The sequence below is a fragment of the Octopus bimaculoides genome, chromosome 24 (assembly GCF_001194135.2).
Source record: "Octopus bimaculoides isolate UCB-OBI-ISO-001 chromosome 24, ASM119413v2, whole genome shotgun sequence".
NCBI classification, from domain to species: domain Eukaryota; kingdom Metazoa; phylum Mollusca; class Cephalopoda; order Octopoda; family Octopodidae; genus Octopus; species Octopus bimaculoides.
This window is the reverse complement of record NC_069004.1, coordinates 13,590,069-13,608,946: the sequence shown is the minus strand read 5'-3', so window position 1 is coordinate 13,608,946 and position 18,878 is coordinate 13,590,069. Positions and strand designations below refer to the sequence as shown.

The 18,878-nt window shown below is 35.8% G+C and overlaps 1 protein-coding gene across 11 annotated transcripts in view; it reads left to right on the top strand.

Annotated features, from left to right (window-relative positions):
• The window catches only part of LOC106875466 (histone-lysine N-methyltransferase, H3 lysine-79 specific), a 181,886-nt gene that overhangs the window by 64,826 nt on the left and 98,182 nt on the right, over positions 1-18,878 (top strand). For all 11 annotated transcript variants that reach the window (XM_052976332.1, XM_052976328.1, XM_052976331.1 and 8 more), the window contains exons 3-9: positions 1,896-1,970; positions 6,357-6,420; positions 7,901-8,035; positions 12,134-12,224; positions 13,152-13,246; positions 15,717-15,779; positions 17,933-17,988. In XM_052976332.1, the coding sequence (XP_052832292.1) occupies positions 1,896-1,970; positions 6,357-6,420; positions 7,901-8,035; positions 12,134-12,224; positions 13,152-13,246; positions 15,717-15,779; positions 17,933-17,988 (579 nt within the window). The remainder of the gene's footprint in view (positions 1-1,895; positions 1,971-6,356; positions 6,421-7,900; positions 8,036-12,133; positions 12,225-13,151; positions 13,247-15,716; positions 15,780-17,932; positions 17,989-18,878) is intronic.

The window sequence follows — 18,878 nt, the reverse complement described above, 5'->3', positions numbered from 1 at the left end:
CAAGTTTCCAAATTTGTTATAATAATCATAATAACATTTTTATTTCAGATATATTTGCGAGTGTTGTGAGTGCTGTCAAATCAGCCAAATCTTCATGTTGGTTATAAAAACCAGAATACTATTTCAGCACATAAGTAGTGATAATCGTTAATGCTGTTTAAACTGCAACTTTCCTTAATGAAAGGGAAAATCCAATCAGTGGTACTTCAAAGTGAACGCTGTTGTTCGTTCAACATCCAGGCCACAACTAAACTGAACTTTTTCAAAATCAGCACGTTTCACTGTTGGGCGGTACAGTCACATACATATACTAAGACAGACACACACAGACATACATTCACACATACCTCAGGCCTATCTCTGTCCCTCTGTTTCTGTCTTTAGATGTATGTATGTGTGTCAATTACAAAAATGTATGTATACTGACAGACACATACACCATCACATACACTCACACACATATACTTCTCAATCATCAGCCTAGTGTATGTAATGAATGTGCAAACACACACACACACACACACACGGACGGACACATACTCTTAGAAAATGTGACATTGAGGTAGTGGTGGTGGTGATATAAAATGTTGTTTACAATAGGTGACTTATAGAAAGATTATAATGTTAAATTTTTGTAATGCAAATATGTAAACGAAACTAAAAGTTTATTTGGTAGCTGAAACATTACTGAATTTTGTGATAACTCGTATGTCAAAATTGGCAACTAAGTTTATGAATGCATAAGGAACACACACACACACAAACACACAAACCCTGCTTTATATATATAGATTATTATCAAAGCAGTAAGCCGGAAGAATTGCTAGCATGCTGGGCAAAATGTTTCGTGGTATTTTGCCTGTCTTTACATTCTGAGTTCAAATCCCGCCAAAGTTGACTTTGCCTTTCATTCTTTCAGGGTTGGTAAATTGAGTACCAGTGAAACTCTGGGGGTTAATGTAATCGACTAATCCCCTCCCCCAAATTTCAGGCCTTGTGCCTTTAGTAGAAAGGATCATTATTATTATTAAGGTAGTGAGCTGGCTGAATCGTTAGCATGCCAGGCAAAATGCTTAATGACATTTCATCTGTCTTTATGTTCTAAGTTCAAATTCTGCTGGGGTCAACTTCACCTTTCATCCTTTCAGGGTTGATAAAAAAAAGTACCAGTGAAGCACTGTGGTCAATGTAATCGACTAGTCCGCTTCCTCTAAAATTTCAGGCCTTGTGCTTTTAGTAGAAAGGATTATTATTATAAAATTGGCAACTAAGTTTTCGAATGCATATGGAACATACGCGCGTGCGCACACACACACACACAAACTTTGCTTTATATATATATAGAGATTATTATTAAGGCAGCGAGCTGGCAAAATCGTTAGCATGTCGGGCGAAATGCTTAACGGTATTTTGTCTGCCGCTACATTCTGAGTTCAAATTCCTCCAAGGTTGACTTGCCTTTCATTCTTTCGAGAGTCAATAAACTAAGTACCAGTTATGCACTAGTTGCATACGGGGGGGGGGGGGCGGTCAGTCGATGCAATCGACTAGCTACTCCCCCAAATTCCAGGCCTTGTGCCTGTAGTAGAAAGGATTATTATTATTATAGAAAAAGATGTACCAGTGAACTACTGGTAATTAGACCCACCCACGAAATTGCTGACCTTGTGTCAATATGTGAGACCATCATCATCATCATCATTATTATTATTATTATTATTATTATTATTATTATAGAAAAAGATGTACCAGTGAAATACTGGTAATTAGACCCACCCCCAAAATTGCTGACCTTGTGTCAATATGTGAGATCATCATCATCATCATCATCATCATCATCATTATTATTATTATTCAATAAAGAAGAAATCACCATTATTTTTTTTTACTCTTAGGTGGGCTTGTGAGGATTTCCCAGATTTGAAAGAAGTTTTGGAGAACCAAATTCTACAGGACTATGACTCTAAAAGGTAAGGTATTTTTGTATGTATGTATATCTTCATTGTATTATTAACATGTTTTTTTCTTTTAGCTTTGTTCAGTGTGCATAGTTTAGTGGATATATATGTATATATATAATGATTAGAGGAGTGGGGCTGGTGGGGTATAGATAATTTGAGTAATTTCCTAATTTTTAAAACATTATGAGTTTTACAGAGAATTAATGTATGTATGTGATCTGGGGCTAGTTCAAAGGGTTTTGTAAATAGTTTTGCAAACTTATTATCTAGCCCAACCCATGTCAGCCTTGATCAAACAGACCTATGAGCAAAGGCATTCCAACCATGACCATCCCATCAGGGTTCTTGTAATGGAGGTAAAGTATACAGGAACTAGTTGTGCCCTTCCTTTTATTACTGTATGAATGGTATACAACTAAAATAATCTGCTCCAGTCATTATGTAAATTTTCTGAATTGTGTTGTAATGGGTGTATAATGGTGTGTGTGTGCGTGCGTGTGCCTGTTTACCATCGGAGATAAATGTTAGGTTTTCTGTAGGTGCAAGCATGGCTATGTGGTTAAGTAATTTGCTTTGCAACCAGATGTTTTTTTTTTTCTCAGGTTTGATCCCATTGCTTGGCACATTAGACAAGTAGTGTCATCTTCTATAGCCTCGGGTTGGCTGATGCCTTGTGAGTGAAAGGTTTGCTTCCCAACCACATGGTTCTGGGTTCAGTCCCACTGCATGGCACCTTGGGAAAGTGTCTTCTACTGTAACCTCAGGCCAACCAAAGCCTTGTGGATGGATTTGGTAGACGGAACCTGAAAGAAGTCTGTCATATATATATGTTTGTGTGCGTTTGTGTTTGTCCCCCACCATTGATTGACAACTGTTGTTGGTGTGTTCATATCCCTGAACTTAGCAGTTCAGCAAAAAAGAAACTGATAGCATAAGTACCAGGCTTAAAAATAAATACTGGGGTTGATTTGCTTGACAAAAATACTTCAAAGCATGCTCCAGCATGGCCACAGTATAATAACTGAAACAAGTAAAAGAATGAAAGAATAAGCCTGTCATATGTGTGTTTATATTTGGGTACCTAAGCTGAGAGCAGCAGTGACTTTTATGTCTCTAATAAGCAAAATGTCCATAACAATTAATTTGATGTAAAAAACCACCAGAATAAAGGAAGAAGGTTGGTCTCTGGAAGGATATTTAGCCATAGAATACTGCCCCTTATAAGTTTTGTCCAACTTGTGCCAGGATGGAAAAAGCAGATGTAAATGTGATTAGGATAATGATGATGTCTCCTGATTGGTACTGCTTCATTTATTTTGTTAATATTCTTGCAAAAGGGCATGAACACCACGTCTTTTCTTTTGCACAAAGTGTGAAGGAAAAAGAAAAATGTAAATAGAAAGCGTCCAAACCAATTTACATCTATCCAAATCGAGACCTTTGGCGACATGCTGTGCTTGAGAAGACACATCAAGCCAAATGAAACCATAGTCATGGCCAGTGCTGGGAACATATAAAAGGCACCCACTACACTCTTGGAGTGGTTGGCATTAGGAAGGGCACCCAACCATAGAAACTGAGCCAAAAGAGATTGGAACCTGGTACAGCTGTCTGGCTTACCAGTCCCAGTCCCAGTCCAACTGTCTAACCCATGCCAGCATGGAAAACAGACACTAAATGATAATGATGTTGATGTAACATTAGTTGTGTAAGACATTTGCTTCACAATCCCATGGTTCTCTGGTTAATTTCCTCTTTTAACATCTTGGGCAATTGTCTTCTAGCATAACCTTTAAACGGCTTTGTGAATGAAATATAGTTGACAGAAACTATATGGAAAACCCAAGCCTACTATGAGCACTCATTCTACCCCTTTGCGTTTCTCTTTTACTCTCTCCTCCTCACTCTATACCAGTGGTTCTCGACCAGGGTTCATATGACCTTTAGGGGTCCATATAAGATTTTGTTGTTAAAATTCATCTGCAATAAATTGGTTAGACTTTGAGAATACATGAAATATTTTGACAGTTTTTATTTTTATACAATACCTAATAGTATTTAATTATAAAAAAATTATATGATGTTTTTAACATCAAATGGCTATGAGGGACCACCTGAGTAAAATAGGAACCAAAAGGGTCCTTAAGTGAAAAATGGCTGAGAAACATTGCTCTATTTGATGTAAAGTGTGAGTGGAAAATTCAACCAACCAACATTTATAAGGATTATTATTGTGTGTATTACTCTTTGACTTGTTTCAGTCATTTGACTGCGGCCATGCTGGGGCATCGCCTTTAGTTGAGTAAATCGACCCCAGGAAAGCCTAGTACTTATTCTATTGGATCCCTTTTGCCAAACTGCTAAGTTATGGGGATGTAAGCACACCAGCATCAGTTGTCAAGTGATGTTGGGGGGACAAACACACACACACATATATATATATATATATATATACTTATATACGACGGGCTTCTTTCAGTTTCCGTCTACCAAATCCACTCACAAGGCTTTGGTTGGCCCGAGGCTATAGTAGAAAACACTTGCCCAAGGTGCCACGCAGAGGGACTGAACCCAGAACCATGTGGTTGGTAAGCAAGCTATTTACCACACAGCCACTCGTATAGAATATTCTTTTCTTACGAAATAATCCTTTCTACTAAAGGCACAAGGCCTGAAATTTGGTGAGGAGGGGACTAGTCGATTACATCAACCCCAGTTTTTCACTGGTACTTAATTTACTGACCCCGAAAGGATGAAAGAATTATAGTGACAACAGAGGAGAGGGAGTAAATGACAGAAGAGTTGTGGGAGGAGTTATATTGAATGGTATGGTGAATACATAGATACATGCATTTGTGAAATAAAAGATTTGACTTGGTGTATTAAAAACAAACAAACAAACAAACTGTATAGCACATATGCATATAGTGCATCTTATTTGGTATACACATTATTGGGAAAAACACATTTCGCTTTATTTCATAGTTTATATTCAAAAAGTAAAAAAAAAATAATTGAAAAATTTTCTCTCAGTTGATTTTTATGTTATGGAAGTTCACACACACAGTCATGCACATGAAGTATTGATGGTTATTTTAAAAATACAGCGATTAACTGTGGGATTTAGAAAGAAACAAAATGAAGCCAGGAATGTACAAAAATATATTTTTATCTCCTGAATAAGTGAAATGAATAAATAAGTGTTTAAATGTCACTTATTAAAACATCATCTTTATAGATTTCTGTTTTCAATTCTCAACAGCATAATGTAGTTAATTTATGAAGGTAGCATTGTAGGAAAGAAGACATTTGTTACAAGAAAGGACACTTGCAAAAATAATTACAAATTGCCAATTCATTCCAAATTTCTCTTTTGCAAACTTTCAAATCATAGTCTTGTTTACATTTCAAAATGAGTTGTCAATTCGCAAATTACTTTTGTATGTATGTGTGTGTGTGTTTGTATAATATGTGTATATATATATGTGTGTGTGTGTGTGTGTGTGTGTGTGTGTGTGTATAGTGGTAGTGGTTGTCTGTTGTAGGTCGATGTTGACTGTTCTGTTCAGATTTTTCTCTGAACAGAACGCCTTGGAGGATAAGTAAGGCAGTTGTTGATGTCATTCTCCCAACCAGACTGTCTCTCTATGCCTCTATACCAGGTGCCAAGTGGTGTACAAGAATGCAGTAAGCATGGTTGACAGTGAGTCTGCCCCATATTAGCAGCTCATTTGCCATTTGCTCCCAACCATCGTCTTATGGTACAAATTTGCTTGGCTACAATAACTGTCAAGCCGGTGGTCTAGGAGCCCCCCCCCCTGCCATGCTGGTTATCCAATGTCCTGCTCCTAACATCTTCACAATATCCCTGACATGGGATGCTAAGGCATTGTTAGCACTTGCCTAAGGTGCCACCTTAGTCTATGGATAGAAGGAGCAACACACCTTCCCTTTTATGATGTGTGTCATACTCTTATATCCATACATATAGACACATATACTAGCTGAGTATCCTGTTGTTGCCGGGCATTTTTCAGAATAGCATACCCACATAAGTTAGATTTCCTCCATTTTAATGGGCACTTTTCAAATTTTTTTCACCGTAACATTGGAAATGATTCTGAGAAGTTTTTTATGAAAAAATGTTTTGAAAATTTATGCCCATACATAATTTTTACTTAATCAGAAAATGGGTTTTGTGCATGATAGTTGTGTATCAAAAAAAACGAAAGTAAACATTAGAAGACAAAGTTTTAAACAAAATGAAAGCAACTGCATCCAAATCAAAAGAAGTTGCTGTCTGTTATTGTTGTTCATTTTCATTGATAGAGAAATAATGTGAATATCAGTGAAGTAGCAACTTAATATTTATTTATTTATTTTTTCTTTCTACAGTTATGAAAGCATGAAGAGCTTATGTGATCGCTATAATAAAGCTATTGACAGCATCTTGCAGTTAGTAAGTGGACCCTTTTTCCTTTCTTTCTCTACACTTTTATTTTCTTCATTCTTACATCATCATAAGTTATTAAAATTTTAAAATTTGTTAACTGAAACATTCTCTGTGTTGTTTCAGTCGTCATAGTAGTTGTTGTTCGTTGTAGATGGAGCCACTGGAGAAGGTTGAAAATGTATTATAATTAATTCAACCTAAAATATATCAGCCAGCTGAATATAGTACATTGTTCAAAGATTGAAATGCTCTTGCATAAAAAAATATTTCAGTGGTTTGGAGATTTTTATCTATTGTACTTGACCATTTCATAACAATACAGTTAAAAAAAAATAACTGTTTCAATCAATTTTGAATTTCAAGGGATTTAGTGTACTGTATTTTCTAGTACGCTAGTTGTTGTATATATAACATAAATATGTTGTGTAAATATTGTCACTATTCTTCCAAATCCTGCTGCATTTCACAAGTTGTCTTGATGTATAAGTTGACCTACCTTTTTTGGCTGTAAATTTTGGTCTAGAAATTTTGACTTGGATGCCAGAAAATATGGTAATAACTTTGTAGTTTATTTGATAAAACTATGATGTAAGGTGATTTTGTATTAAAGAAGCAGAGGTAGTTTGTGGCTAGTTTATATCAAAAAGGTTAAGAAAAGGGTTTTGGGTGATTGGTAAAGTATTAGGTTTTTCAGTAAATAGAGGCCAAATCCCTGTATGGAATCACTGTCAGATTAGTTTTGCCAACTGTATTTACTATCAAGAAAAATATAAACAGCTCTACATCTTGCTCCTAAGTTTTCTTAGCTGTAAAAGCTTTGTCCTGATCAATAAGGAAATCATTATGTAATGTTTGATGGGATTTGCTCAATGAGGTCATCATAGTCAGTTGAATGTTCCTTCTATCTGTTGAACCTTTTAGCATTCAGATTATGTTGTAAAATGTAATGCTCGTTTATTCACATTTATCATCATTGTTTAACATCCACCTTCCATGCTGGCATAAGTTAGATGGTTTGACAGGAGCTGGCCTGGCAGGAGCCAGCACCAGACTTCTGTGTCTGTTTGGCACAGTTTTGCCCTTCCTAACACCAACTACCAAGCAGAGTGGATAGAGTGCTTTTTACATGGCACAAGCAAAGATGAGGTCAGTTTTGGCATCGTTTTAACAGCTGGATGCCCTTCCAAACGCCAACCGCTTTACAGTGTGGACTGGATGTTTTTTGCATGGCACCAACACTGCAAGACAAAGATCCTTGAGGATTTTGAATTAATCATGTATTATCTTGTAGCTTCGAAATTTAAATGATATAATTGTTTATTATTAGAATAACCTTGTAGGGTAGGTGTAAGAAATCAGATCTGGCCAGTTTGAACATGAAACCGGTAGAATGTCTGGGCTAAATATATCTAGCTTCAATGCTAAAGAGTTAAATGTAAATGTGATGTATTTTAAATGTCTATTTCTCTTCTCTCTCTTCCTGCAGAAAGGAGCCCCCCGTCCCACGCATATGTTTTCAAGGCCAACCACGAACCTCTTGAAGCACATTTTACAACAATGTTATAACCAAGCAGTCACAGATCCTGAGAAACTTAATCAGTATGAACCATTTTCACCTGAGGTAAGATCAGAGGCATTGCTGCCACCATTTCTCTCTTTTCAATTCAGCCTTTCAACTAGCAAAATGTTTCTGAGGAATTTAATTTATTGGTGAGGATCCATGTCCTTGTGTTCAAGTAGGATGTCCACATCATGAAGAATACTCTGTGTATAGGAGATGTTGTTATTGCTAATCTTGGTTCTGTCTTTTCAAAGGCATGTAGGAAGGACTTAATTATCTGTGTCCTTATCTTTCCCAATACCAAATGTGATTTAAGGGAGTTTTGTTCTAGCTGCTATTTCTAAAAGCATGAGTGACCACATAGAGGTTTTCTCATTAGCTTGTGCGTAAGGTATGTAGTTTTAATTGGAGTTACATAAACACACATGCACACAGCAGGCATCTCTTGCACACACACACACACACACACACACACACCCATGCACCCACCCATATGTATGTGCATGGCCTGTAATCAAACACAGAGTCCAGATCTGATGCCAAGGCAAAGCAAGACCAGTGCTAGACTGCACTCATAGTTTGTATACTAAAGTAACTTTCTCAAACTGATATGACTAAAGGGCTTAAGTTCAGGTACAACAAACACTTACGTGCGCATGCACACACTCACACACACACACACACACTCTCTTTCTCTCTCACACACTATCTCTCCCTTTCTCTCTCTCACACATTATCTCTCCCTTTCTCTCTCTCTTTCTGCGCAACTTTGTTTTATAAAAAAAAGAAAAAATTGCTTAGCGGCAGATTTGTTTCTGCCAAATTGTACCTATTATTAGCCCAGGTGCACTGGATTTTCTCAGAGAATTATCCAGTGTCTAGCTTTATCTAAAGCATAGTACTGGTAATGGAACCTGGATTATAAATAAATGTATAAGTTTTGGTGGCCTTGTGGATAAGATTGTTTCTAGTTTAAATCCAGTTGAAGGTTATGTACATATCCCAAAATAAGAAATGTTATTTAGAGACTGTATCAACAAAAGCATTGTCTAGATATAAATTTGGTAAATACATTTGCACACATACATTCTAAATATTGTAAACATATAGTTATGATTACAATGTAGGTATATTGTGATATTCACTGTAAATATTGTGTGTGCGTGTGTATGTGTTTTGGGGAACTGCATCTCGTAGCACATGTAAACCATAAATTGTTTGTTGTTGGCAGTCCGTCGCTTACGACGTCGAGGGTTCCAGTTGATCCGATCAACGGAACAGCCTGCTCGTGAAATTAACGTGCAAGTGGCTGAGCACTCCACAGACACATGTACCCTTAACATAGTTCTCGAGGATATTCAGCGTGACACAGTGTGACAAGGCTGACCTTTTGAATTACAGGCACAACAGAAACAGGAAGTGAGAGAAAGTTGTGGTGGAAGAGTACAGCAGGGTTCGCCACCATCCCCTGCTGGAGCCTCGTGGAGCTTTAGGTGTTTTCACTCAATAAACACTCGCAACGCCTGGTCTGGGAATCGAAACCACAATCCTATGACCGCGAGCCTGCTGCCCTAACCACTAGGCCATTGCGCCTTCACAGACCATAAATTATAGTAAGTAAATATTGGTTGAAAAACTCTGTTTGGAAAGTAAAAGAGCAGCCTTCAAGTTATTCTGCTCAAAAGGGTTTTTCAACCCAATATTTACTTGCTATTATTTATAGCTTTATCTGCTTTGAGATCCAGTTCCAAAACAGAATTATTTTGTATTCTCTCAAAAATTTATAAACTCTTATAATGTCAACTGTATGTGTGTGTGTGTGTGTGTGTGTGTGTGTGTATATATATATATATACTCTCATTTACTCTTTTACTTGTTTCAGTCATTTGACTGTAGCCATGCTGGAGCACCGCCTTTTAATCAAATAAAATGACCTCAGGACTTATTTTTTGTAAGCCTAGTGCTTATTCTATCGGTCTCTTTTGCTGAACAACTAAGTTACGGGGACATAAACACACCAACATTGGTTATTAAGCGATTGTTGGAGGACAAACACAGACACAAATACGTACATGCATACATATATATGTCAGGCTTCTTTCAGTTTCCATCTACCAAATCCACTCACAAGGCTTTGGTCAGCCTGAGGCTATAGTAGAGGACACTTGTCCAAGGTGCCATGCAGTGGAACTGAACCTGAAACCATGTGGTTGGGAAGCAAACTTCTTACCACACAGCCACTCTTACGCCTATCTATCTATCTCTCTCTATACACACACACACTAGCAGTAATACCTGTTGATTAGGTAGTTACGTTTACTGTTTGCTAGGAACTACATTCAAAGTATTATTATATACCGTATTTTAACGTGTATAAGAAACCCTTTTTTGTTAAAAATTAGGTTAAAAAATATGGGAGTTCCTTATACATGGATAGCATTATAATCCCTTACAAAACCTTTTTTCCAGATTTTAAACCCCCAAATTTAGGAGTTTTCTCATACATTTACTCTTCCTGTACGTGTATATTTTTTATAAGAGAAAAACGTGTAATAATTGAAGTAGAAAAAAAGATCAATTTCATACATGAACTTCTGTTTGTTTATTATATGATAATAATAAATGAGCTGTATGTGTTATTTTATTTATCAATACAGTAATGGCAATTATATAATACAGTTCATTTAAATAGGTAATTTAATCATTCTTGAATGTAATGATAGTAATGGCAAATTAAATTATTGAAGTATTCATGTTGCATTAAGAGTGAATATTTCTTTATAAGCAATGTTTTTTGTTTTATTTTGTGGTGCATAAGCAAAGATTTGCTTTTGCTCCCACACGTGATGCTCCTACAATAAAGTTGGCCATGTGAAAAGCATGGTTCTTAAAAACACATAATAATTGAAGAAAAAGAATTGAAAGATTCAGTTTCAATGTGGATGAAGGTAGAAAAATAGCCATGTCATATAGAAGAATAGCTTTACAGAATGTAGGTGACTGTGCGATGGCACTGAAAAGGCCACAGGTCAAGTAGAACACCCATTTGTCATGGTTTCTTTTGACATTTGAATAGGCCGTATGGCCAAGGAGAGTTGAAATATTCAGTTTCGAATCTGAACCAGGGAGAGACTTCCCTACATATTTAAATTTACTCCTCTTGCATGTCTGTGTTTTATAAGAGAAAACATATAACAATTGAAGTGAAAAAAGATTGATATCATACATGTTAAGTTATTGAAATATTCATGTTGCATTAAGAGTGAATATTTCTTTATAAACAATGATTTTTTTTGTTTTATTTCGGAGTGCATAAGCAAAACGATTTGCTTTTGCTCCCATACATGATGCTCCTACATAATGTTGGCCATGTGAAAAGCATGGTTGTTTAAGTTGCAAGCCAGCAACTTTTAGTGTTTGATCCTTTTTATTAATGTTCATGGCAAAAGAAACATGGATAGGAAACTGTAACCACTTAAATTGGAATGGAACATTAGATGGTACAACTGATATGCAAGGAATGAAGACGGTCTCACCTTTATCACAATCAGTGAGAATATTTGCCTCAATGCAGTTTCTCATAAGTTTGTGCACAATTAGTGTTGTATACCATTGAATAATTTTGAGACAAATTAGGCAATAGCATAATAGGTTCCCCTGAACCAGGTACTTTCATTTTGCCAGAGAAAGACAGAATTTCGATTTTATATATATAGAAAAAGCATAATAGCTTCTCCTAAGCCATTTACTTTCATTTTGCTGGACAGACAGACAGAATCTCTCTTTTATATATATAGAAGACCTATCACTGCACCTATATATATATATATATATATATATATATATATATATATATAAATTTAAATGTTGAAGTGAATCTAACGGATTTTGTGTGTTATTTTAAATGGCTTATAAACACCTTCCACGCTGCGATTGTATATATATATATATATATATATCTCCAAACACACACACACATGTAAGTATTGTAAATGTACTTTATAAATTTATTGTGGAGATGTTGTGATTATTCACTGTAAATAGCATATGTATGTATGTATTTATGTACACACACACACACACACACACACACACGATATAATGTTGGTAAATATTAATAGCAGTTATTTAATGAGTTGTTTGTTTTTTAATATTCAGGTTTATGGAGAAACTTCATTTGAACTTGTTGATCAAATGATTCGCTCAATACAGTTCACTGAAGATGATTACTTCATTGACTTGGGAAGTGGTAAGCAGATTTTGAATATTAACTGTATTATTATTATTATTATTATTATTATTATCCTTATTATTATTATTAAGGTAATGAGCTGGCAGAATCGTTAGGACACTAGCATTTCACCTATCTTAGTGGCATTTCATCTGTTTTTTTTTGTTCTGAGTTCAAATTCTGTTGAGGCTGACTTTATCTTTCATCCTTTTGGGGTTGATAAAATAAGTATCAGTTGAGTACTGGGGTCTTCATAATTTACTTACCCCATCCCCTGAAGTTGCTGGCCTTGTGCCAAAATTTGGAACCATTATTATTATTGTTATTGTTTAGGCAAGAGAATCATTAGCATACCAGACAAAATGCTTAGCAGCATTTCACCGGCCTTATGTTCCGAGTTCAAATTCAACTGAAGTCAATAAAAAAAAAATGTTGGGCACTGGTGTTGGTGCAATCAACTATCACCCTCACCAAAAATTTCAAATACTGATGTAAGAATGGCACTGTAGTGCCATTGCAGACGGCAGAGGTTGTGTTGGTAGTATCACTGTATTGTTTGTGATGGATGAGAGAGAAGTGTGACCAAATGAGGTTTATTTTTCAGCATAGACCTCCTTGTGGTTCACACACTTTCATTTGTGTTGTGGTGCTTGGATCCCATTGGTAAAGAAGCTTTCATCCTATTGGTCAAAAAGAAAGTAATCAACAGCTGATATGACATCATCGTCACTGCAATAGTGGAAAGAAACAATGAAGTTATTCATTAATTAGAAGAGTTAAAATTAATGCATGCAAAATTTCATAGCTCTAGCTTCACGCCTTCACAGTCAGCTTATGACATTTTTAGCCTGCCCTCAAATGTTAAAACAATGTTGATATTCTGATGATGATGTATTAAAGTATTTGACTAGTTTTGTTCTGTTGTTCTTTTGTCTTTAAACAAAGGTGTTGGTCAAGTTGTTCTCCAAGTATCTGCGGCAACTCCATGTAAAATGTGTTATGGAATTGAAAAATCAGAATGGCCAGCAACCTATGCCTCAGTATGTATTGACCAATTGACTGTTTTAATAACTTCAGTCTCAACATTTCTTGTTATTCTTGTACATTTACACAATACTTCTTCATTCTATAAATCTCTGACTTATAAATCCAAATGATTCCCAATGCAACTGGTTGGACTGGTGTTGAGCTAAAGAAATGTTTTATACAACAACAGTATAACGTCTTAAGTGCAAATGGTAAATGTTACGAAATTTATTCTACTATGAGTGTATGTATGTGTGTATGGATGTATAACATCCCCATGTGACAGACTTGATAATTGTTGAAAGGTTTCTCTCTTCATGAAACCATTGGTAGCCTTCTTAACCCACATATTTATCCACCAATGTGGTGTTGAACACACATTCCCGCTGTTTGATATTAACGTATGTGTATGTGTATACGCACGCACACACACACACACACACACACACATATATATGTTTATATATACATCTGTGTATATCTGGGTTTCCTTGTCTTGATGTTGTATGATAGTTGTAAATGAGCATCACCATTCAGTGTCGCCTTACTGGCACTTGGAGCCTGGTGTAGCCATCTGGTTCGCCAGTCCTCAGTCAAATCGTCCAACCCATGCTAGCATGGAAGGTAGACGTTAAACAATGATGATGATATAAAAATATATATATATATATATATATGGTAAAGTAAAGACCCCCTTTGGTCACATGGATGACCATCAGATTGCACCTAGCAAGTTCCCCTGTGAGGCACAAGTCCAGGCAAGGTTGTTTATGGAAGACCAGCAGTTGCCCATGCATGCCAGCCTCCCATTTTCACGCTACTGATGTTATCCAAGGGAAAGGTAAAGGCCGATACGGTTTGGCACCAGTGATGTCGCACAACTTGAAATAAAATGTCTTGCTCAAAAACACTGCACACAGCTTGGTCCAGGAATTGAACTCACAGCCTCATGATTGTGAGCCCAATGCTCTAACCACTGAGCCATGCACCTTCACGTATACACACGCATACACACACGCACGCACACACACACACACACACACACACACACACACACACACACACACACACACACACACACACACAGAGTTCAGTGAATATATTGTCGTCTAAATTATGCAAAAATGAAAATAACACTGAGATCTCATTTTAACAGATATATTTACCAAAATTACGCAAAAATATCTTGAAATACTACAGAGTAAATTTATTGAATAAAATTGCCATTGGCTTCGACTACAGCCTCCAGATGACTTTGGAATCTCCTGCAAACTCTTCTGGATGGTCTCCTTGTTTAAGTTGGTGAATGTTGCCATAATCTTTGCTTTCAGTTCGTCTTTGGTGTTACAAGGAGTTTTGTTGGCCTCTCATTCAACTGCGTCCCACACAATAATCAAGAGGTTGCAGTCTGGGGAGTTAGGTAGCCAGATGTTAGGGGTGTTGTGCTCGCAGAAATTGTCTGACAGCCATGACTTGGTTCTCCTGCTTGTGTGGCATGGTGCAGAGCCCTGTTGCCAGACATAGGGTCTTTCAGCAGCCATCCTCTTAATCCAGAGCAGTACTACCTCCTCCAGACACTTGATGTAGGCCTCTGTGTTGAGTTAGAAGCTGTGTGGGAAGATGAATGGAGGCATAACATCACCATCACTAATGATCACTCCAGACACCATGATGTTGACTGGATGCTGGATTTTTATCACTCTCACTATGTGTCCTCAGATTGACACCCAAACACTCTGAAATGTACTTACTGGAGCTCCCGTCGCGAATGCCAAGCATCACAGCATATCATTTCCAAATTCTTGGCAGAGTAAAGTGAATCATGGTGCTGTTTTCCTCACAGGCGGTGCCCAACTGACACTACTAAACTGTGTAGCCGACAAAACCAAAAGCAATGTGCAAAATGAAAAATATAAAATGGCGACATCGCACCCTGTACATTGTATGTATGTATGTAGATATATGCAAAATAAGAAATCCTTTACTTTAGAAACAGTTAAGGGTTAGCAAGGAAGGGCATCTGACTGTAAAGCAATATCCCAATTATATATTTGTCTGACCTATTTTCCCTCAGGCCTTGCTATAACTTTCCAGAAAAATGTATGCCCCAACTGTGGTTGGAAAAAGACTACTTTATTTTTAATATTTTATCACAATTATTTAATACTAAAGAATCTAGTGATAACTCTTTTATTAAGTACTGAGTACAAAAAGATATATTATTGTGTAAGATAAAATAATTTTATCACTTCCACATCCTACTAAAAAAAAAAGAAGAAAAAATTTGGATCCTACACTCTACCACAAGTTTCTCAGGCATCATGTTGGGAATCACTGGTCTAACTCATGCTAGCATGGAAAAGCAGATGTCAAACAAACAAAATACACATGCACACAACAAAAATTTTTGAATAGTCATTTGAAAAATTGATTTTCAGTTCAATAAAAAGTATATAAAAATCTACTTTCTTTTCCAAATTTCAGAACATGGACAAAGTTTTTGTTAAATGGATGAAATGGTATGGTAAAAAACATGGACAATACCAGGTAAATGATACTTATTCTGAATTCTGTTCATATTTAGAATTTTAAGTTCATCAACACTTTTGTTATCATACTTTTGTAGACACACTCTGCTTTTGTTTCAGTTAATTGTGAAAGTAATTAAGAATTTATTAAAATAATTTTGTCATTATTAATCTGGTGACTGGAGCTTAAATTAACATGGAATTTTGAGAGAAGGTTTAAATTTATATCACACTAAAACCTGAAATTTGTGTGTGTGTGTGTGTATATATATGTGTATGTATATATATTTGTATGTGTGAATATATGTATGTATGTGTGTGTATATGTATGTGTGTGTGTGTATATATATATATATGTATGTGCGTATGTGTATGTATATGTCTATATATATAATTGTGTGTGTGTGTGTGTGTGTATATATATACATATATATATAAAATATTATAAAATAAGTGCGGGAAAATCATAACAGAAAATGTAAGTCCAAAATAACATTGTATTAATAGATAGATGTATAAATATATAAAGTATGATTATTTAAAAGGTTTAAAAATGTAAAATATCATAGGATCGTTTCGTGAATGTATTACCCTTAGAAATGGAATCTAAATTTGATAATCTTTATTAGGTAATAAATCCACTCATCAGAGATAAAGAGGGTGAATTTCCATGTAGTCACCTTTATCTCTGACGAATGGATGTATTACCTAATTATGATTATCAAATTTAGATTCCATTTCTAAGGGTAATGCATTCACGAAATGATTGTAAGCTATTTAAAATTTTGAAACCTTTTAAATAATCATACTTTATATATTTATACATCTATCTATTAATACAATATGATTTTGTGATGTAATTTTCTTGCTCTTATTTTATAATATAATATATAACCGCCCTTGTTAAATATCTAAATACTTTAATGTTTTAGACATTTCCCTACCAAGAGAACATATTAAAAAATTCAGTATATTGTATTCTCATTGAATATATTTGATTAACGATATATATATATATGTATATATGTGTGTGAGTATATATATATATATATATATATGTATGTATGTATGTATGTATGTATGTATGTGTGTGTGTGTGTGTGCATATATATTTATATATATATGTGTGTGTGTGTGTGTGTGTATATATACATATATATATATATGTGTGTGTGTGGTGCAGTGAATATATTGTCATCTAAGTTATGCAAAAATGAAAATAACACTGACATCTCATTTTAACATATATTTACCAAAATTACATAAAAATATCTTGAAATACTAAAGAATAAATTTATTCAATAAAATTGCTAATGGCTTCAACCACGGCCTCCAGACGACTTTGGAATCTTCTGAAACTCTTCTGGATGGTATCTTTGTTTAAGTGGGTGAATACTGCCATAGTCCTTGCCTTCAGTTCCTCACTCAACTGTGTCCCACACATAATAATCAATGGGGTCGCAGTCTGGGGGTTAGGTGGCCAGTTGTTATGGGGTAATGTAGGTGATATATATATATATATTCTTTTATTCTTGTTTCAGTCATTTGACTGTGGCCATGCTGGAGCATTACCTTAAAGGGTTTTAGTCGAACAAATCTAGTAAGCCTAGTACTTATTCTATTGGTCTCTTTTGCTGAACATCAGTTGTCAAGCGATGGTGGGGGCACAATACTGACACAAAGACCCAAACACTTAACGATGGGCTTCTTTCAGTTTCCGTCTACCAAATCCACTCACAAGGCTTTGGTCAGGCGTAGGCTATAGTAGAAGACACTTGCCCAAGGTGCCATGCAGTGGGACTGAACCCGGAACCATATGGTTGGGAAGCAAGCTTCTTACTGTACAGCCATACCTGCACGCACGCACACACTCACATGCAGATATCTCAAACGTAATTAGATACCCCTTGTGGTAACATTTTATCTGTGTGGATACTTCTCGCTAGCACAATGCCCAACCAGGTTAAAATCATTAAGAACTAGATTAAATATTTAAATAGATTAAATGACATAATTTTGTTTTTAGAAATAAATCCAGCAGGATAGGAATATATCTCCATGAATGTAGAATGTGTTGTTAAATTGCCAGTCATATATATATATCAGTGTTGTGAAATGCTAATGTGTAAAAAGTCAATTTTAGAAAAAATTTTTCATTTTTTTATCTTTTAGTTGGAGAAAGGTGACTTCTTATCTGACGAGATGAAGGAAAAAATAAACAATGCAACGTATGTGTTCTTATGAATTATTGTCCTATTGTTTTTTTTTCTATCACCATATGTCTGTCTCTTCTCCTCTTTGACCTTGTGTGCTGTGTAGTCACTGTTTTCTTTTTTACCTTATTTTATCACCAGCTCTCCTGATTTCCAGCTGAGCACTTTGTTGTAGGGGCAATTCTCAACAGCCTGTCACATAATGTAACTTTTCAAAATGACCTGACAATCATGCATGGCTCAGTGGTTAGAGCTTTGGGCTCACAATCATGAGGTAGTGAGTACAATTTCCAGACCGTGTGCTGTGTTCTTGAACAAGACAGTACGTCATTTTCTTCTTGGAACATTATCAACTTCTTTCTGATGATTCACTCCATGACTTTACTGATATGCCAAGTCAGAGATATTGACCTGTAGCTTTTGACCTCTGCTCTGCTTCCACCTTTGTGGATGGGGCATATAATACCTTCTTTCAGCTTTTTTTGGAAGTATACTACTTGCAAGGAAACTTTGGAAAAGTATCTGAAGTGGTTTCGCTAAAGCCTGCTTACATGACTTTAGGAGAATAGCTGGAAAGCCATCAGGACCAGTGGCGGAGCATGATCTCATTTCATCTACGGCTGCTGTTACATCTGTTTTTTTTTTCTTTCTATCACCATATGTCTGTCTCTTCTCTTCTTTGACCTTGTGTGTTGTGTAGTCACTGTTTTCTTTTTTACCTGGCACCTCCTTTTTCAGAACTGCAATGTCAAAGAATTCAGCTGAATTTTTTATCTGCATGTGTCCAAGTGAAGTATATCTATAGTTATATATGTATGTGTGAATATATGTATGTATGTATGTATGTATGTATGTATGTATGTATGTATGTATGTATGTATGTATGTATGTATGTATGTATGTAT